This window comes from Mauremys mutica, chromosome 1 (genome assembly GCF_020497125.1).
Source record: "Mauremys mutica isolate MM-2020 ecotype Southern chromosome 1, ASM2049712v1, whole genome shotgun sequence".
Taxonomy (NCBI): domain Eukaryota; kingdom Metazoa; phylum Chordata; order Testudines; family Geoemydidae; genus Mauremys; species Mauremys mutica.
Genome location: NC_059072.1, coordinates 110,798,623 through 110,819,094, shown reverse-complemented (window position 1 = coordinate 110,819,094; position 20,472 = coordinate 110,798,623). Strand labels below are relative to the sequence as shown.

General features: G+C 45.6%; 2 protein-coding genes across 4 annotated transcripts in view; one reads left to right on the top strand and one right to left on the bottom strand.

Annotated features, from left to right (window-relative positions):
* LOC123351545 (sodium- and chloride-dependent GABA transporter 2) overlaps positions 1 to 20,472 on the top strand; it is a 503,805-nt gene that overhangs the window by 192,278 nt on the left and 291,055 nt on the right. The gene's annotated exons all lie outside the window — the stretch shown is intronic.
* The window catches only part of LOC123351576 (sodium- and chloride-dependent betaine transporter-like), an 81,320-nt gene that overhangs the window by 11,335 nt on the left and 49,513 nt on the right, over positions 1 to 20,472 (bottom strand). Inside the window, exons 8-14 of one of the 3 annotated variants that reach the window (XM_044991018.1) lie at positions 18,127 to 18,230; positions 16,954 to 17,078; positions 16,328 to 16,440; positions 15,247 to 15,384; positions 12,965 to 13,067; positions 2,805 to 2,905; positions 1,194 to 1,435 (exon numbers count right to left, since the gene is read on the bottom strand). In XM_044991018.1, coding sequence (XP_044846953.1) covers positions 1,205 to 1,435; positions 2,805 to 2,905; positions 12,965 to 13,067; positions 15,247 to 15,384; positions 16,328 to 16,440; positions 16,954 to 17,078; positions 18,127 to 18,230 — 915 coding nt within the window. In that variant the 3' untranslated portion in view covers positions 1,194 to 1,204. Of the gene's footprint in view, positions 1 to 1,193; positions 1,436 to 2,804; positions 2,906 to 9,717; positions 9,833 to 12,964; positions 13,068 to 15,246; positions 15,385 to 16,327; positions 16,441 to 16,953; positions 17,079 to 18,126; positions 18,231 to 20,472 lie in introns of those variants that run through there. The other 2 variants (XR_006574041.1, XM_044991026.1) reach the window with 2 other exon arrangements.

The following is a 20,472-nucleotide window of genomic DNA, read 5'->3' as shown; positions in this document are numbered from 1 at the left end:
ACCCTGCTGCTTCCCCATTTTCTCCAGCATCCAGTCCAAAATGTTCCTCTTTCTTTTTAAAACTCTCCATGGACTTGTTCCAGCCAAATGCACAATTCTGGTTTCTCTCTGCACTCCTTCCAAATCCCTCCGTTCATCTACACTGGCCTCTTCCCTATCCTTTCATGGTCTCAAATGATATTGGCAAGAGAACCTTCTCTTACACAGCTCCTTCCATTCTCATCACATCACAACACTCAGCTAGAGAATCAAAGGGATGACAGGAAAAGGGATGCATTGGAAAGAATTGACCGATATGGTCACGTGCCTATAGAGGAGAGGTAGATGATAGGAGACATTTCTATTTTGTCACACCATTGATTCACTATATTCTTTTGGAAGCACTTCCAAACAGTTCGGGCCAGATTCTCCATTTCCCTGCATCTTGTGTCATCATTTTACACTACTGCAAATTGCTCCCATTCTAACTCATGCCCACTTTACACAGATGTAACCAACGAACATGGTGTCAGGCCTCAGTGAACCAGTCCCTCCCTCTGTCTATCCCTTTAAAGAAATGCTACGCATTGAATTGTTTGAATGACATTCACGATCGTGAAAACTGCTGTACTGACAGTGCCACAGATCAAAGACAGCATAGTCCTTATGCTGCCTATGTTCATCCCCACTGTCCCACTCGTATCTCAAATGTGATCCACAGTGACCACCTCTGGGAGCAGGAGGGTACTTTATTCCCCACACCTCTGTTCATCTGTGGCCTCTCTTCTAAGCCTCTCAACAAAAGATTCAATTAGGGCCAGTTGCTGAGATGGTTTCGTTCTAGTACAGTAGAACCTCAGCGTTGCGGGCGTCAGAGTTATGAACTGACCAGTCAACCACACACCTCATTTGGAACAGGAAGGATGCAACCAGGCAGCAGCAGAGACAAAAAAATCAAACCCAAATACAGTGCAGTTTTGTGCTAAATGTAAACTACTAAAAAAATAAAGAGAAAGCAGCATTCTTCTTCTGCATAGTAAAGTTTCAAAGCTGTATTAAGTCAATGTTCAATTCTAATCTTTTGAAAGAACCACCATAATGTTTTGTTCAGAGTTATGAACAACCTCCATTCCCAAGGGTTCATAACTCTGAGGTTCTATTGCACTGGATGGAGACCATCTATTATTTCACACAAGCCAATGGGAAGCATTCACACAGTCTTTAGTCACTGATGACCTGGGCTGGATTTGAATCTGGGACCTAGAAGTTCCAGACCTTCTTTTACCTTCTTTAGTGATCCCCTGGTTTTCAGCAGGATGAAAATGACGTAGAGTGGAATGCAGATCATGGAAGAGAGAGCCATCAACCAGCCCAGAGCGTAGCCCCACAGAGGGTACACGTACCAGTTGTTGTATGTGAGGGGGGTGTACTTGATCAGTGAAAATAGGAAGGTTGCCTGAGGAATGAAGAACATAAGTCAGAATAGCAGGTGGGTACATGGTGAGTCAGAAACAGGTGGTGAGAGATGGTTCCTGACAAGGGATGTATAAGCAATAGAAGATTTGTGATCTCCTTACCTAGTTGGTTCTAAGTGTTTGGGAGTTGGAAATATTGTGATGGGTATGTACACTGCTGTTACTTACCAGCCTTAACTGAGTTTTGAAACATTTTTTGGTTTTGGAATTTTCCCTCCCCCCTGTGCTGTTTTCCATTCATCAACCCCTCCCCTGAACCTTTGGGATGTGAGTCTCAGTGCTCTTCTACCTCCTATCCCTCACCTTTCCAGCTCCTACCCAAATCCTTACCTCACCTTGCCCTCTCCAACATGGATCCTCTAAACCTCCAGGAAATTCCCTCTCTCTCCAATGTATGTGTAGGAGGAAGGACCTTATTTGTAAGCTCTATGTAGTCAGAGTGCGGAAACTCTGGAGCAGCCAATCAGGGGCTGCAGTTTGGGCACCTTCTCTGGTGACTCCTGGCTTAGTCATGCCTCTGACAGGACTGACTTTTGAGCTCTGAGAAGAGCCCTGGGGCACCCAAGGCCCTCTCTGAAAATACTCATTGAAAGATGAGCTCTCATCCAGCACCCAGCCCTATAGAGCACTCAAACCACTGAGCTCTCAGCAACTCATGTATGACCAAGCAGCAGCTCTGAAAACTCCCTGATTGTTTTCAACTCCCACTGGAGCCCTCAGGTGGCAGCTCCAAAAGCTATTTGTGCCTATCCAAGCTGTTGAAGATTTTGGCCATAGTGCCTGATCCTGATTCCATTGAGGTCAATGGCAAACAAATATCATGACGGTCACGGGAGCAGGATTAGGCCCATACCATCTGCTGAATTCAATGGAAACGGAACTGGGCACGAGAAAAAAATAGTTATTCTTTCCTTAATTATAAACTGTTTTCTTCAAACATAGTCGGTGGGTGCATTTTCAAGGTGACTTGACTTTATGGAAAGCAAGGGGCAGGAACAAGATGTTTTTGAACTAGTGGGAGTCACAGAAATGTAGACAGAAGAGAACATTTCAGAACACGGTAATTCTTTAATGGGCTGAAATTCAAAAATGATTTGATCAATTCCCTTCAGGCTTTGCAGATATATTCTCCTTTGCCTGCAGAATAAATATGCCAATTTTCAGGCTAAATGAAATTTCCAGACCTAAGACAAGGCTTTACAATGGAAATTGATTTCAGCTTCAATTATGGAGAAGCTACTGCTCCTCCACAGCAATTCAATCAAACAATAGTGCCCCTCTCAAAAGTCTCTTCTTCACTCAGATTCTAGGATCCCTGTACAAACATGCCTCACCATAGTTTGTACCTACCAGGCAAACACCAGGGGTGACAACCTGCCAGCACATCTTAATCAGCGGCCACGGCCGATAACCAATCATGTCCTCGATGTTGTCATAGAAACGGTCCGCACCTTGACCACCAGAGGAAGGGACAGAGAAAGAGAGAGGTAAGGGGTGTATGTGTGTGAGAGAATTTTTGTTCTTCAGAAATTAATCATGCCAAGTCCACGTTCAGTTATGCTTTACTAAAATGAAAGCTCTAATTCCATACAGCAGGGATGTATTTGATCCTCCAGGTGCTCAGAATTTCTGGAATTCAGGCCGCTTATTTAGATGCCTAAATACAGAAATAGGTGCAGGGGTGTTATTTGCTATGGGGCAAGAGAGGCAGTTGTCCCTTGCTAGACCTTGGTTTTCACCCTCACCCATGCTCCATTATGTCTTCCACTTTTTGCCCTCCTTTTCTCTCCCCCCTGCCTTGGGATGTGGTCATAAGGAAAGCACATTTTGCCCACCTGAATTTTTCTGAAATGACCCCTATGGCTAGGTGTCTCACTTTAGGTACCCACTCTTAACAATTTGGGCCTAAAATAACTCCCTAACCTAGCTGATGGCCCCCCCCCCCATAAACCTGTGGGTATACATAGGCTTTGTAATGTGCCCCGTAGGTCAACAAGAGACAGTTCTGTGAGATTAACTGTGTGGCTGTGGGTGGAGGGGCTCTCTGAAGAATATTGAGCCCTAGTAACCAGACCGATACACCTGGGGCTTTCAGCTTAATTGTCCTAGCTGGTATCTAGGGCTAGTCCAATATTTTCCCTCAAAATGTTTAGGGCAAATTGGGTTTTTGACAAAGCAAAATTTTCCATGAAGTGTCAACTTTCCATAGAAAATTGACCTTTTTTGTTTAAAATCTGAAAACTTGGAAATCAAAACTTTTTGCTGAAATAATAATAAAAAATCAATTTGCAAATGTTGACATGGTGCTTAGTGGGAGTTGAAGTGGATGGCTCATGCCCTCATTCTCTGTGGCTGGGTTCCCCAGCTGTATTACATCTTACATGGTGCACCCCATCCATGTGATTCCCATGATGCACTGCAGTGGCTCAGTAAAGAGGGGAGATTGGGGGCATACTAAAGGATATATAGTCTGGCCAGGAAGCCCACTGTCCACCCCTAGAGGAATTTGGACATGAGGCACCAGAAAACTCTGAGGCAGCATTTCTGACTTTGGCCAGAAATATTCAGTGTGGTGGGTTTCTTTTTTCTCTTGAAAAGTTGAAATTTTCCATACAGGGGAAAAAGCGTTTTTTGGACCAGCTTTACTGATATCACTTTCCAGGTTCAAACAGGCCCATGGAATAGTCTGTGTGACACTGCACAATCTTTCCACAGGAACACATTGTGATGTTAAATACAGCATGGGCAAATTCATCCCTGGTGTAAATCTGCTGAAGTCAATAGAGTATCATGAACATAACATAAGAACGGCCATACTGGGTCAGACCAAAGGTCCGTCTAGCCCAGTATCCTGTCTTCTGACAGTGACCAATGTCATGTGACCCAGAGGGAATGAACAGAACAGGTAATCAAGTGGATCCATCCCATCAACCATTCCCAACTTCTGGCAAACAGAGTCTAGGGATGCTATCCCTGCACATCCTGGCTGATAAATTCATGGAGGATAGGTCCATCAATGGCTATCTAGTTCTTCTTTAAACCCTGTTCTAGTCTTGGCCTTCACAACATCTTCTGTCAAAGAGTTCCACACGCTGTGCATTGTGTGAAGGAAAACTTTCATCTTGGATTTCTCTACAGGATCAAGTGGAAGGGAAATCATAACTGGGGAAAGAGCTCTTTTTCAAAAGCAAATATACCAAACAATAGCAAGGAGAACACAGAAGACACCTCTGCACAGGAATCCATATTCTACTAATTATATTTAGTAGCAGCATCGTTAATATTTCCTTTTCCAAATGTGTTCTGTGGTTCCAGCGTGCCCATTGCAAGCAGTGGATGATGTAGTGGAACACGGTGGGACCTCACATGAATGGATTCGGCATGCCCTTGAACACGAGGTTTGCATGATCTACCTTTCATAAGTAAATGACAAAGTAATCAGGCTGAAGAAGTTATCAGTTCACCCAGTCACCATTGCTTTCTAGCTGAGAAGAAGCTGGAGGCACAGCATGTGTTGCCCTTTCTCCCCAGTACAGATTTGGAAGGATTATATGCATTACGGGAGGGAATGTCCTAAAGATCTCCCCAGAGTGATCTTTGCTGGAAGGAACAGAGGTGTCTGCTTTTATCCTGCGCATCCTCAGAGTTGCCATACTGTAACAAAGCAATAGTCCATGAACCCTAATATCGCCTCTGCAAGTGACCTGTGTTGGATGTTTTAGAAGACAAAAACCCCATTGACAGTTCCCCTAATTTTGCAAACATACCCAGAGAGGAAGTTTCTTTCTGAACCCAGCTGGTGATCTGTTTATGCCCTGAAGCATCAGGATGCAGAGCCTTTATAATGTTTTAATCTAGCCTATAAGAACCGCAGATGCTGTTCAAGTTCAAATGTGTCTAATCCATTTTTGAAGTTATTAAATTTTGGTTCTCTCAAGACTATCCAACAATGGTGAGTTCCTCAGGTTAATTATACAGTGCATGAGGGGAAAAGAAGATTTCCTTCAATCCATTTTAGATTTGTTGCTCTCTGTCTGCCCTTGTTCTTGTATTATGAGAAAAGATTAAAAGGTGCAATTGGTCTACTTATACAGTAACTACCATCCTCAGTTCGATTGCCCTTCTTTCTCTAATTTGAGATGAACTCAAAGCCGAAAGCAGAATTCAACTATAGCATAATCGTCATTTGCAGTCCCATAGAACCTTTCATTTGAGGATCTCAAAGCGCTTTACAAAAGTAGATATTATTGTCCCTATTCTACCGAGGAGCAAGCTGAGGCACAGAGAGGCCAAATAACTTGTCCAAGATCTGCCCAGCTAAGCAATAGGAAAGCCCAGAATGGAAACCACGACCCACATCCTTAGCTGGTGCACACTGGCATAGCTCCAGTTGAGGATCTGACCCAAGTTCTTCAGATTCTCAGTTCTTTGAGCTATCCACTAAACAGCAGTGTTGTCTGTTTTATTCTCTTTTCTTAATGCAGCCTCAATCACATCTTCAACTAGCACCACACACTGTGCAGACATCTTCACTGACATGACCATAGCGATGCCTAGATCTCTTTTCTGAGAGGATGAAACAAATTCAGAAGCCATCAGTGCATGTGTGTTGTGATGGGTTGGATCACAGAACCCCCTTGGGAGCTGCCACCCGATGTGCCAAGACTACCTTTGCTCCTGTTTTCCCTGCCAGCTGAGGACTCCAGCACCCTGTCTTGCTGAGCCAGACACTCCCGTCTGCTCCAACACAGACCCAGGGTTGGAATTACTTGCCCCAAAGCTGCAGGATTACCTGAAAACAGCTCACAGAAGTGTGCTTGTCTTTAGCACTCAGATGCCCAACTCCCAATGGGGTCTAAACCCAAATAAATCCGTTTTACCCTGTCTAAAGCTTATGCAGGGTAAACTCATAAATTGTTCACCCTCTATAACACTGATAGAGAGATATGCACAGTGGTTTGCTCCCCCAGGTATTAACACACACTGAGTTAATTAATAAGTAAAAAGTGATTTTATTAAATATAGAAAGTAGGATTTAAGTGGTTCCAAGTAGTAACAGACAGAACAAAGTAAGTCACCAAGCAAAATAAAATAAAACACACAAATCTATGTCTAATCAAACTGAATACAGATAATCTCACCCTCAGAGATATTTCAGTAAGTTTTTCCTCAGATTGGACACCTTCCAGGCCTGGGCACAATTCTTTCCCCTGGTACAGCTCTTGTCCCAGCTTTGGTGGTAGCTAGGGGATTCTTCATGATGGCTCCTCTCTTTGTTCTGTTCCACCCCTTTATATATCTTCTGCATAAGGCTGGAATCCTTTGTCTCTCGCTGGGTTTCCACCCCCTCCCCCCACTGGAAAAGCACCAGGTTAAAGATGGATTCCAGTTCATGTGACATGATCACATGTCACTGTAAGACCCCAAGCTTTCATTCCTCCCAGCCTGACTCACAGGAAGGCCTGCTTGAAACCAGAGCTCCAGTCAATTGTCCTGGCTGATGGGAGCCATTAAGATTCCAAGCCACCATTAATGGCCCACACTTTGTATAATTTGAATAGGCCCTCAGAGTTATATTTTATATGTCTAGTCCCAGATACAAGAGTGGTACATTTACAAAAATAGGACGATCACACTCAGTAGATTATAAGCTTTGTAATGATACCCTACAAGAGACCTTTTGCATGAAGCATATTCCAGTTATAAAAATATGATAAGTGAATATAATGTAAAACCATATAGAATGCACAATGTCACATGTATTTTAAATTATTCCTCCCAACATGCATTTCTTGTCAACACTTGTCTACACTGGAACTCATCAGCCATGGTGTTGGCTCATTTCAAAAGTGGCTCAAAAACTCATTTCAGTTCAGGATGGGATAAAGGGGAGCAGGGGAGTAGAAGTGTGAGCTACTGGGACTTGGGAATGTGCAGATTAAATTATAAGCAATCTGCACAGTAGGCAGAGACATAGCTCTGAAATGTCACATGCAAATGTAGAACAAGAGTAGATCATAGTGGCCGGGAAAGATGCTAAAGTGGATGCTTGCCTCAGATAACCAGTCCCTGTTATACCAAAGCAGAAGGAAGAGCTGAGGAGGAGACTCCAGAATGGACAAGAAGCTGCTGGGGAAGCTGAACAACATCACGAAGAGTAAGAGGCCTCTCTGTTTGAAGAGATCAGGTTGACACTTAACCTTCCATGGAACAGAAACATGGGCTCTAAGGAAAGTGATGAAGAATGAAGCAGAGAGATGGTGCGTGGTGCATGTGTGAGTGGGAAGAAACCAAGGGCCAGCTTACTGACCATGAAAGTGCTATAGTCATGGGCAAGAGTGAGCTGTGTCACGGGGTGGGAGAACTGGAAACCAGCACAAGGCACGGGCAAAGAGAATTCATCAGAGGTGAACAAATGGAAAGACACTGGCAGTCTCCAATGCAAACCTTATGTGGCAATATTTAGACCAGGATAAAGTCCCCAGAGGCCTTGCCCGCAATAGAGGGAGACTGATGAGGCGGCATTAAAGACATGAGTTTACAAAGCATAACCAGAGAGAAGTTAAAATAGGGCAGTCTGGCAAAGAGGCAGCAGAGCCCTCTAAGCAACCCATCCATTGGATGGCAGGGAAAGCACAAGTACCTGTTCAGCAGGCTGAAGCTGCAGAAGGGAAAGGAAAGCAGAAGAGTGAGTGGAGGCATGAGAGGGGAAGGAAAGGGCACCAGCCAGGGATCATGTTATGAAAGAGAAGAGGCGACGGCAAAGATTAGTTGTCCAGGAATCTACGCTGAAGATGGGAGGAGGGCCAAAAAAAAAAAAAGTGTAGTTCATTCTTGTGTTAATTACATTGCTGTAGCACCCAGTCAGGATCAGGGCCCCATTCTGCTGGGTGTTGCACAAACACACAGGAAGAGTCCCTGCCCTGCGAGTTTACAATCACAATGACAGCAGAGCTCCTGAAACGCAGCACCCCAGTGAGGCGGGAAGAACTCTCGTGCCTCTCGATGGGCTTGGTGCAGCTGGGGCTAGGGCACAGAACTGCCCCCTGGAGCTCCTCAGTCCTAGACTGTGCAAACACAGGGCCTGTTCCTGGCATACATTAGACAAGTCTTGTGGATTCTCTACTACACATTGACTGCTAATGGTCCCAAGGGGGTGTTGTGGCACCCAGGGGTCACTGGAGCTATGCTCCCTTCCTCCGGCCTTAGCTCCTGCACAGACTATGGGGAGAGGGGTTGGCATAAAGCCACTACAGCAACTACCCCCTCCTGAGGTTCTCCTATGCAGGTGGAATCCTCCAGTGGCTGGCTACACTGCTTGCCAAAGGAGCAGTGTAAGGTATCCCGGGTGCAGTCACAATAGAGAAGCAATGGCTTCTCTCTCTCCAAACTCAGTCTGACAGTGCTGCCTCAGCTTCCCTTTGGAAGGTTCTCTCCACAATCATAGGAGCTAGAAACCTCTTCTCCTCCCAACCCACCCCTCCAAAAGAGCTTAATTCCTGCAGGAACTGATTATGGGCTTATCTTCATTGCAAAGTATCACTCAAGTTGTAACTCGAGTGTTGCCGCTAACATGAGTCCCATCCACACACACACACAAACCCTTAACTCAACTGTGGTGATGCTTTTAACTCCAGTGGGCTAGGCCATCAGTGGGTACAAGCTAAAACTCAAGGGAGCCCAATGCTGCAGTGTGAATGCAGGCTAGCTCCACTCGAGTGCCACTAGTTCTCAGTTATCTTCCACAATTCCTCCCATGTGCCTAGACAGGACAGACATGTTCTCCTACAGTTCCCTGGGAAAGAATTCCGAGTGGATCAGCTTGCTGAAGTGCTAAGAACTCTGGGATATGTTCCCAGAAGTCTTAGCCCCACACACAAGTGAGTGCAGCACCAAGGTGGTTTCAGAAGCTCAAGTGTTATATCTCAACTGTGCTGCTCTCACTCCAGTGAGGCTAACTCGAGGGGAGTAACTTGAGTGCAGATAACTTAAGCTGACTTTGCAGTGAAGGCTTATCCTGCGTCACCCAACAATACTGTATGGCATGCTGCCAATGCTGGTCAACCTGGCCCCGTCCACTGGACTAGAGTAAGGAGTTAGCAACTTCTGCCATGGGTGGGAGAAGCCCTGTTTCTGAACCCTGGCAAGGAACCAGCTGGGAGGAGCCTGCTCCAGTGAGATGAGACTCCATAATAGACACCCTGAAAGTCCTCATGAGGGATAGAACAAGCACTAGCCTTGAACACCCTGTAAAGGGATCGACCAGAGGAAGCTCCAGTATCAGGCACCCCAGGAAGAGGATCCAGCTGCGGAGAAAGTCCCAGTAAAGTGCAGGCCTGATTCCTCACTGCCCTCGATCTTGTATATTATTTATCGCTCTGCAAAGTGAGCACAAAGCCAGCATCAAATGTTACCACTCCCTGAAAGGACAATGAGGCCCTAAAGGGGAAGGATAACCCAGTGGTTTGAGCACTAGCCTGCTAAACCCAGGGCTGTCAGTTCAATCCTTGAGGGGGCCATTTAGGAAATCTGGGGCAAAATCTGTCTGGGAATTTGCCCTGCCTTGAGCAGGGGGTTGGACTAGATGATCTCCTGATGTCCCTTCCAACCCTGATATTCTATGATTAAAGGTCTATTTACACTGCACTGGGGAGATGTGACTGCAGTATGTGTAGGCAAACCCACGCTAGCTCTGATCTAGCCAGCTTGCTTAAAATAGTAGTGAAGTCACAGCAGCACAGTCTAGCTGCCTACATAGGGACCCTGACTACATACATGGGCAACTAGTCTGTGCAACTGCAGCTTCACGGCTCTTTTTAGCAAGCTAGCTCGGATGTGCCTACATGTGCTGCAATCACACCTCCCCTCCCAAATGCAGCGTGAACAAAACCTCTGTGTATAATAGTGCCCTGTACTGCCTGGCTTACAGAGAGGAGACGGGATCTACTGCCAGTGCGAACTAAAGGTGCATTGTTTTAGCTCGAGTGGCAGGAATCAGTACGGAAGCGAAGGATTCAATCATCATAACAAATCAATTGCCTATAGTTGAGAACATAACAAAAATAGCCCATTGCACTCAGACCTACTGGAGAGCTACTGTACATAAGACCACTTGTATTTTGTTTGTTTATCAAAAAGTGATTAGAGATCAGACATTTCCAGGCCTGGGGTCTAGTGCTGAGCACCCACATCTCTCCTTGAGTTTAGTGAGAGCTGCAGGCATTCAGCAACTCTTAGAATCATATCTGACTAGGAGCACAGGATTGATCAGATGAGGTGGGTGGATCATTAAGTCCAGTATCTGATGGTCAGTGCTAGTGCTCCAGAGAAAGGGATAACCCATGCAGTTAGCCAGAGGAGTAATGCTCCATGACGGTGGTGAGGGGGATTCCTTGTTCTTCGTAAATCTTTATATGCAGGAAGGAGCCCAGAGCAGTCATAGCTGGACACACATTACAGAAATTAGTGAAAGAGTCCCATAAAGGGAGCTACTCTCCTCCCTCCATGTTACTAAAAAGGGAACAGAGCCTGGGGCCCAATCCCTGTGTGACTCTGTATCTCCACCAGGAAAAGGTCTGTATGAGGGATGCATCCTAAAGGTGAAGCTCCCCAGGTGATCTTGTGGAAGAAAACCCAGGCTGTGTTTAAATTCTAGGGGGAGGATTCCATTCATTCTATGGCAATGAGATTTCATTCCCCTATTGCAAGGCTTCTCAAACACTGCCAGGGTGTGGACCACATTTACAGACAGAGGGCCTCCTGAGCATCACGCCTCCCCATTCACAATTCCACAGGCCACATCCCTTCCTAACTGTGATCATAACACATCCTGGTGACAACCTCACCGATTGCTCCTGTAGAAAAGTAGTACTAGCAATGAAGTCAGTGCACTCTTAGCAGTCTGTAATGGGACATAGCAGCTGGGAATGAAGAAGAAAGCCAGCCCTGTTGGGAGCCACTATCCTGCTGAGTGTTAGCATGCATGCTTATTCATAGAATCATAGATATGTGAGGTGGGAAGGGACCTCAAGAGGTCATCGAGTCCAGCCCCTGCTCAGAGGCAGGACTAAGTGAACCTAGACCATCCCTGACAGGTGTTTGTCTAACCTGTTCTTAAAAACCTCCAGTGATGGGGATTCCACAACCTCTCTTGGAAGCCTATTCCAGTGCTTAACTACTATTTATAGTTAGAAAGTTTTTCCTCATATCTAACCTAAATCTCCCTTATTTTACATTAACCAATTACGTCTTGTCCAACCTTCAGTGGACCTGGAGACCAATTGATCTGACTTCTTTAGAACAGCCCATAATATATTTGAAGACTGTTCTCAGCCTCCCTCCCCCACCCCATCTTCTTTTCTTAAGACTAAACATGCCCAGTTTTGTTTTGTTTTTTTAACATTTCCTCATAGGTCAGGCCAGGACAATACATGTTGTGATTGTAATGGCTTTACTTTAATTTGCACTTGCTGGCTTCATTTCTAAGAGTGTTGAAATGGAGTCTGTAGAAAAAAAATGGGGGAGGTGCACAGCTTTAGTCCTGTAAACAAACCAGGCTGTGTCAAACCCACTGATTGTATTTGCCAAATGGGAAGCACTAATGTAATTTTTTTCCAGCTCTGAAAACCGAGCATAGAATAAGTTGATAAGTTTTCGGAGCTCTGGATTTGAAGGCTGATGCCACAACAACATGCTGCAAGGAGCATTCTCCAAACAACTCCAGGAGAGAGCTCACATATAGTCCTCTCGCTGCATTAGAGCTGAGATTGAAACCAAGAGGACTGTTTTAGATAACCAGAGCACATACGAGCTGAAGTGATGCCCTAAGGCAGTATTTTGGGTGGTCCTGCAATGACTCCATGCTCTGTTTATTGCATTTGTATAAATCTCTCTCACACAGACACATGCACACACAGAGGGAGCAAGCACAAGCTTTGGGGGTCCAACCTTGCTCCTCTTGAAGTCATTGGGAGTTTTGCTATTGATTTCACTGGGCGCTAGATCAGACCTTTAATTTCATTTGTAACTGTGGCCAGACACTATGCAAATGAGTTTTATGCATGCTAATTCACAGTGTGTATGTATATGGAATTTCAGATTAAATAAATTGTCAGGATTAAATTAACAGAAAGACGGAGGGAGATCACATGACAGGTCAGCCATAAAATGGCAGCCACTGCCACTCCTACGTGGAGAATCCTCTTCTGCTCTAAATGAGCATAGTCTGTGTCAGCCAGAAAGAGCTAGAGGTCCACTGGCAGAACAGCACAGTGCATGGGAGACAGAACCTCTGCCTGAATGAGCAGGAACACGGAATTCACTTCTCTTCCTGGGAAAATCCCTTTCCAAGCAGAGATAAGAATCATTCCTACACTAAGCGTATGGGGACTGAGGAATCCCATGGGTGAACAGATTAAATCAGATGCACAAGGCACTTCTGCTTTTCCCTGAGGCTGACACGGCTATTCCCATCCCTCCCATAACAGCCTGGGTCCTTGTGTTCTACTTACCATACACCCAGCCAACACAGATGACTTCAAAAATGGTGAGGAACAGTAGGCACGTACCACTGGCAGAATAATAATCAAAGAGCTGGAAGACGTACATTCCACCCTGTGTCAGGCAGAGAAAGGGGAGATGTGGAGGGCTCAGCAAAAGGGTATGTGCAAGAGAAAATGGCTTGGCTGGAATTTGGACAAATACAAAAACAAGGCTGAGGGACAGGGGAACTGCACACAGAGCAAAGGGGCATAGGAGTAGGGATCTCCCTCTAGGCCTGTCCACACTAGGAAATTATACTAGGTACCACCTTGCACTAAAATGATTGTCAGGCATGGGGCCAGGATGATGTTTCACAATCATTGCATAGCATGATTTCAGTATCCACAGAGAACAGGGATTTGGGTTTTTTTAAACGCTGCTATAGACCATTCTCCTTGGCAAGTTTCTAGCACTGTTTCTGAATGTGGTCCTTGGCTATGTTGAGCGTTGGGCATGAGCCACAAAGTTTAGATCTAGGTGTGAACTACCCTGAAGTTCAGTATGTTTAGATGCTGGGTTTCTAGTTTGAGCCCATCTCTACATGTTGCAAAGGTCCCAAGCATAGTTGGAAGCCCTGTGGGGGCAATGGCCTTTGGCTCTCTGTTGTGCAATGACAGTACAATGGACTGAGCACTTGTTCTACTCTCAGGAGAGCTATTTGTACAATCTGACTCTTGTGTTCTCACACCTTGTCTTGACAAGAAAATAGCACCTCCAAGGGAAAAAAAAAGTGGAGCAGACACATTGGAAAATTATTCAACCCCTTGAAGAGCCCTGAGACAGAAGAAAAGCTTTCCTATTAATCCCACCAAACACTGAGCCGGCTTTGTGCAGTGTTTAGATTATCCCACAGCGATGAGCAATGTGTAAAAGCCCCAGGGAAGTTAGATAGGTCCTGAAGTCCTGATGCAGTTTTCACTCAGTCCTTACTCAGGCAAAACTCCTATTGCCTTCTGCGGGAATTCTCCCAAGTAAAATCTCAGCAAGGACCTCTGACTTTTCAGATGACTGCAGGAATTCCAACTAAGAGAGGTTAAGGGTTGTATCAGATAGTAAGATCCTGCTGTCTCCAGAGCGTGGGGAGCAGTTATCAATGACTTCTTTCCTCTAAATCAGTGGTTCTCAATCAGAGGTACACATACCTCTGGAGATACTCTGAGGTTTTCCAGGAGGTACATCAACTCATCTCGATATTTGTCCAGTTTTACAACAGGCTACATAAAAAGCACTAGTGAAGTCAGTACAAACTAAAATGTCTTACAGACAACAACTTGTTTATACTGCTCTATGAACTGAAATGTAAGTACGATATTTATATTCCAATTAATTTATTTTATAATTATATAGTAAAAATAAGAACGTAAGCCATTTTTCAGTAACAGCGTGCTGCAACACTTGTGTATTTTTATGTCTGATTTTGTAAGCAAGTCGTTAAGAGAGGTGAAACTTGCGGATACACAAGACAAATCAGATTCCTGAAAAGGGTACAGTAATTTGGAAAAGCTGAGAGCCACTCCTCTAACTTAGTCTAGGACCTGCTATCAACAGCCTTCATACCCAAGTCCTGTTTTCCACGGATGATAGCCAGCCAACTGTGCCTTCCCTTGGAAGGCCTTCACCATGGCAAAGACTGGCAGCATTCTCATCTCACTTGTAGCTCGTCTACTTTTGACCTGAGAGCCATCAGGACTGGAGTTTGGTTAGAAAGTTCCTTTCAGGTGGCCCTTCCCTGGTGCTAGGTTCGTGGGTGTGCCAAAGGCAGCACGCAAGCTGATTTTCAGTGGCACTCACACTGCCCGGGTCCTGGTCACCGGTCTGAGGGGCTCTGCATTTTAATTTAATTTTAAATGAAGCTTCTTAAACATTTTTAAAACCTTTTACTTTACATACAATAGTTTAGCTGTATATTATAGAAAGAGACCTTCTAAAAAACATTAAATTGTATTACTGGCACACAAAATCTTAAAGAGTGAATAAATGAAGACTCGGCACACCACTTCTGAAAGGTTGCTGACCCCTGTGCTAGGTTCTCTGAGACATACCCCAGAGGAAGGCTCAGCTATGCAGTACAACACCATCTCACCTGGCACTATATAAGAAGAAAGAACTACTGGTTCTGATATGCACCAGCTAATAAACTAAGCTAAAGAGAGAGAGAATAACTAACAGTGTGAAATATAACTTGCTGCAGATAATACTGCTCCAAACAAGTCCATATCCCTCTCCCCCACCCATGTACTTCCCTTCTTACCTCAGTGACTAGCATCAGCCCAAGCAGATAGCATATGACTGCAATGGCCAGGATCAGCAGCTCCCGGCGCCCTTTCCTCTGGAGAACTTCTGGGTACATGTCAACAATGGCCGTCACCAGGCTCTCAACACAGACAAACTGCAGAAGAATTCATGTCAAGAAACCAAGGACCTAATGTCTCTTTCCCTACCCATCCTCTTTCCCACTTCCATTCTTCCACTCAGTTAGTCTCTCTCCTCTTTTCCTACACCTGAAGCATGAACTGCTTGCAAACAGGGAGGTGTAGCTGCATCTGAGTCCCAAAGGAAGTGGAGTTACCACTGGTGCAACATCAGGAATTGAGCACCTTAGAGGAGTGACTGGAACCACATCTGGAACGGAGTGAGATTATCCCAAGCCTTGCACCTGGAGTAGGGAGGATGTTCAGGTACAACAGAAATGACACATGGAACCTGGAGACAATAAGGGAATTGCACCTCACTACAAAGGATTATCAAGAAATAAATGGTGTGTCACAAGGAACCACAGTGGTATAAAAGAAGTTACTGCCAGAAAGCAGCTACTCTGGAGCCAGGAGACAGTGAGGTCACAAGTCACACCTGGAATCAAGAACACTCATAGTAGAGTTGGAGCTGCCATCAAATTACCATTACAGATGGGGCTTGTCACAGTACAAAGGGAGTCCTAGTGAACTTAGAGGAGATTACTACACATTTTGTAGTAATTTTGTGTCAAAAGTGCCTGGTTCATGAGGGATGACTGCTAGCCCCTAAGGGCAGACTTGGTGGCAAGGACAAAGAAGTGTGGCTGCTGATTGTCACTGGATTGTCGGAGACTTATGCTGGAAGGTACAGGTGCTTCAGGTCACTGTTAAGGAGTAACACCTAACACCAGCTGGGATGTACCGGCCAGCTCTAAGTATTAACATTCTGAAGTAGTAACATGGATGTGTGACAGGTGTTCCAGGTGGCTGAGAGGCACATCACCATTTCCCACCCACGAGTTATGATCTACATGAGGCTCTCAAACATGTGACAGACACCTTGGAGTTCGAGGGAAAGAGGAGGGTTATTTACTGTACCTGGCTGTCCAGTCCCAGGAAGATCAGCATAAGGAAAAATAGACAGGACCAGAGCTGAGACACAGGCATCATCGTTACAGCCTTTGGATATGCAGTGAATGCTAGGCCGGGACCTGCCAATCAGATAGCTGAGTAAGGATGAGATTTCCCCAACATGACCCAGCAACACAGAGACCAGTTTGATGTGCCATTTAAAAAAAAACAAAAAAAAACTTAGCCTGCCAAGACCTCTCTTCCCCAGAATGTATCGTGCAATGGTCACTGACATACAGGATAATAACTGCTGACATGGGCTGAGCGGCTGGTTTTGGAAAGAAGAATCAGGGATTTCAAAACAACGGGGAATGCAGCTCTGCTTCTGGACAGTGGCACTAAGTACATCAGGATAGCAGAGAATAAAGCAGTGGTTCTGGATGACAGGGCCTCTGAGTCCGCAGAAAAGGCAGAGGCTGTTCTGGGCAACTGGACTGAGGACACTAGCAATTACAGAGGATGTAGGATTGGTTCAAGGTAGCAGCACTGCTAACCTCATGGGTTGGCTTCATACTCAAAGGTGTCAATTCCTAAAAAGTCCACCTATGCTTTAAGTTTTTCTTTTGGCCATGCCACATTTAGAAAGCACCTACCTGACTCGGCCACTTCTGAAATGAGCACGCCCTGTTCTTGTGCCATGAAGCCCAGCACAGAGAAGATAGCAAAGCCAGCCACAAAGCTGGTGGCACTATTCAGGAAACACAGCATGAAGCAGTCCCTGTTGGGGCAGAACCAAAGAGAGAGAAACGGCATTGTTTTCCTCTGCAAATTTACCACTCTGGGCAATTGCTTTTGTGCTCAGCTTTCTGAATGGGACATGAATCCATGCACTTGCTTACACTAACACTAGCCAGAGACTCCTCCAGAGGCCAGCAGCCCAAAACAGAACTTGGCAGCCTACAGCCTTGACCCTTGGCACTACAAGAACTACATGATTATACTTGGCAATAAAAATGACAGGGGGCTGCAGCCATATATTGTAAGCAGGATGCCCCAGTGAAGTCACTAGGGACTTGGCACAACAAGGGGCAACAGGAATCATCATATGAGGGTAGAGCAATGGAATAAATATTGAGAGAAAAGGATCCTTAAATCACAAGGGACCTGATCCAAAGCCCTGTGAAACCAATTCAAAGACTCCCATTGACTTGAATGGGCTGGGGATCAGGCCTGAGACGAAAAGGGAACTAGAAGCAATAAGCATTGGATGAAAAAGAACCTGTCATGCCAGACAACCTCTCTGTTGCTCTTTCGGATCGAATTAAAAAACACATGCAGGGTGCACTAAAGGGTCTGGGATTTTAATAAGGCATTTGATGCCAGGGGGCAGATTCTCCTCTTCTTTAGACCACTGTGAAGCTGGCTAATTCCCCCGAGATCAGACCCAGGTAACTGAACTGAATTTGGCCACATGCATTACTAAATCTTATTTCCATATCAGGTAACATTTAGAATACCCACATCAACTCAACAGTGGCACCTCGAGGAGTCCTGTGCCCCCTCTCCCTGCCCTGGTGGCAGAGTGCCACCAGCAGAGCCACCAAAGGCATTTCTTGTAGCCCCTGGGTTTTCCTGGGTAGTCTCCTATCCAGTCGCTGAGCCCTGCTTAGCTTGTAAGAGCTGCCAAGAGCATAGGATGAAATGACGTGGGCCCCACGTGTGATTTCGAAGCAGTGAGTGCCACAGCTCCAACTACATTCTGCTCGCCTGCCCACACGGCCCTCAGCCAGATGTGAGAGGGAGAGAGAGGCACAGGCTGCTCCTACCTGTAACAGTTGTTGTTGTACTTGTTGTAGCTGCCCAAAGCGGTCAGGCATCCCAGGCAGATAGCATAAGAGAAGAAGATCTGAGTGCCTGCATCCATCCACACCTAGAACAGAAGAGGACAGTGATTTCTGTTGTGTATTTGGTTGTCATGGGTTTTGTTACTATGGCAACTGAGTTAGACTATTAAGGGATAGCTCAGCCGGTTTCAACCGGCTGAGTGAGCTCTCTGTATATCTGTAAATAAAATGGAGGTTTTGGTTAGCTGCCTGCTCTCTGGCCTCAAGTGATTGCTTCCTACACCGGCTGCCCCAAGGATATAACACTGGCGACGAGGGTGAGACTCCGGTGCTGCTCCAGTAACAGAAGGAAGTAGAGGTTAAGGTAAAGAACAAACAAACAAAAAAAGCTGCTTGTTTGCACTGACTGTGAAAGTGAAACTAAAAATCATGGCTACTCTGACCAGGCCCCTGGAGCCTTTTGATGAGAATATAGAGCAGTGGCATGTGTATACTGAGCGTTTTGAGCTTTTTGGTATTGCAAATGACAGAAGCGAAGAAGGTGCCAATATTCTTAACTGTTGTAGGGGCTAAAACCTACTCTCTGCTATGCAGCTTACTACACCCTGTTAAGCCTGAGACTAAATCTTACAGTGACATTGTGGAAATCCTGGGGTCTCATTTCTCCCCAAAACCACTGGTAATTGCTGAAAGATATAGGTTCCACAAAAGAGACCAAAAGGAAGATGAAACAGTTGTACAATTTGTAGCCATTTTAAAAAAGCTAGCAGAACACTGTGAATTTAAAGAGATGTTAAATGATGCCCTGCGTGACAGGTTAGTGTGTGGCCTCTGCAGTGAAGCTATACCGAAGCGCCTACTGACAGAGGCTCAGCTTACATTACAGAAGGCTGTTGATATTGCTGTCTCCATGGAACTGGCTACAAGGGAGGCACAATACATCGGTGCATCCCCTAGGGTGCAAAAAGTGTCACAAGAACTGACCCACAAAACGGTGCAGAGTCAAGAATGTTACCGCTGTGGTAAGCTGGGTCACCAGGCATCAGAATGCTGGTGTAAGGACCTGGTGTGTCGACACTGTGGCAAAAAGGGACACATTGAGTATGCCTGTAAACAAAAGAAAAAGAGGCCTGTGGTCTGGCCGACAAAAAGAGGAACCTTGCATACCCTAGAGCAGACCCAGGATGATCAAGGTGACACCTCCTCACAAGAGGAAGTGCCACTGCATGTTTTGTCTTTGGCAGCGGGCTCACATGAATACTGGGTAACCCCCTTATTGGAGGGCAAACCTATACGCATGGAACTAGACACCGGTGCAGCTGTCTCGCTGGTTCCTGAGACTGTGTATAAGGAAAAGCTACAGCATCTTCCGCTTAAGGCAACAAAAACTGTTCTGAAGACGTATACAGGTGAAGCTGTGCCCATGTTGGGCACTATTGATGTTAAGGTGGAGCTCAATGGACAGGCGGCTAAATTGCCACTGTTTGTGGTGAGAGGTGACTACACAGCCTTAATGGGTAGGTCTTGGCTTGGGAAGATTCAGCTGAACTGGGCAGAAGTGCACCGGATGACTAAAGAAGAAACCAGTCTAACCCCTATACTAAGGAAACATGCTGCTGTTTTTGGAGATGATTTGGGAAGTATGAAGGGAATCACTGTGACATTGAACATTAAACCTGGCAGTCCACCAAAATATCTGAAAGCCCGAACTGTGCCATATGCCATCAGGCCAAAAGTTGAAGCAGACCTGGAGCGCCTGGTCACCAATGGAGTCCTAATACCAGTTACCCATAGCTCATGGGCCACTCCTATCGTTCCAATAGTGAAGAAAGATGGCTCTCTCCGGATTTGCGGTGATTTTAAAGTCACTGTCAACCCAGTGTTGTGTGCAGAGCAATACCCGCTTCCCCGCATCGATGACCTCTTCGCAGGCCTGTCTGGGGGACAAAAGTTCAGTAAGATTGATCTGAGTCAAGCATATTTACAGATGCATGTCGATGAAAAGTCCCAAGAGCTGTTGACTATTGTGACTCATAAGGGGCTTTATCGATACTGTCGCCTACCCTTCGGAATCACATCGGCTCCCGCCCTGTTCCAGAGGGCTATGGACCAGATCTTGTGTGGCTTGTCAGGAGTTCAGTGCTATCTGGATGATATCCTGGTCACTGGAAGAAATGAAGAGGATCACTTAAATAATTTAGAGGCTACCCTACAAAGACTGGAAGAGTATGGCCTACGAGTTCGCAAAGACAAGTGTGAATTCTTCAAGCCCTCTGTTGAATATTTGGGACACATCATCGATTCTGCAGGTCTTCATAAGGCCCCTGC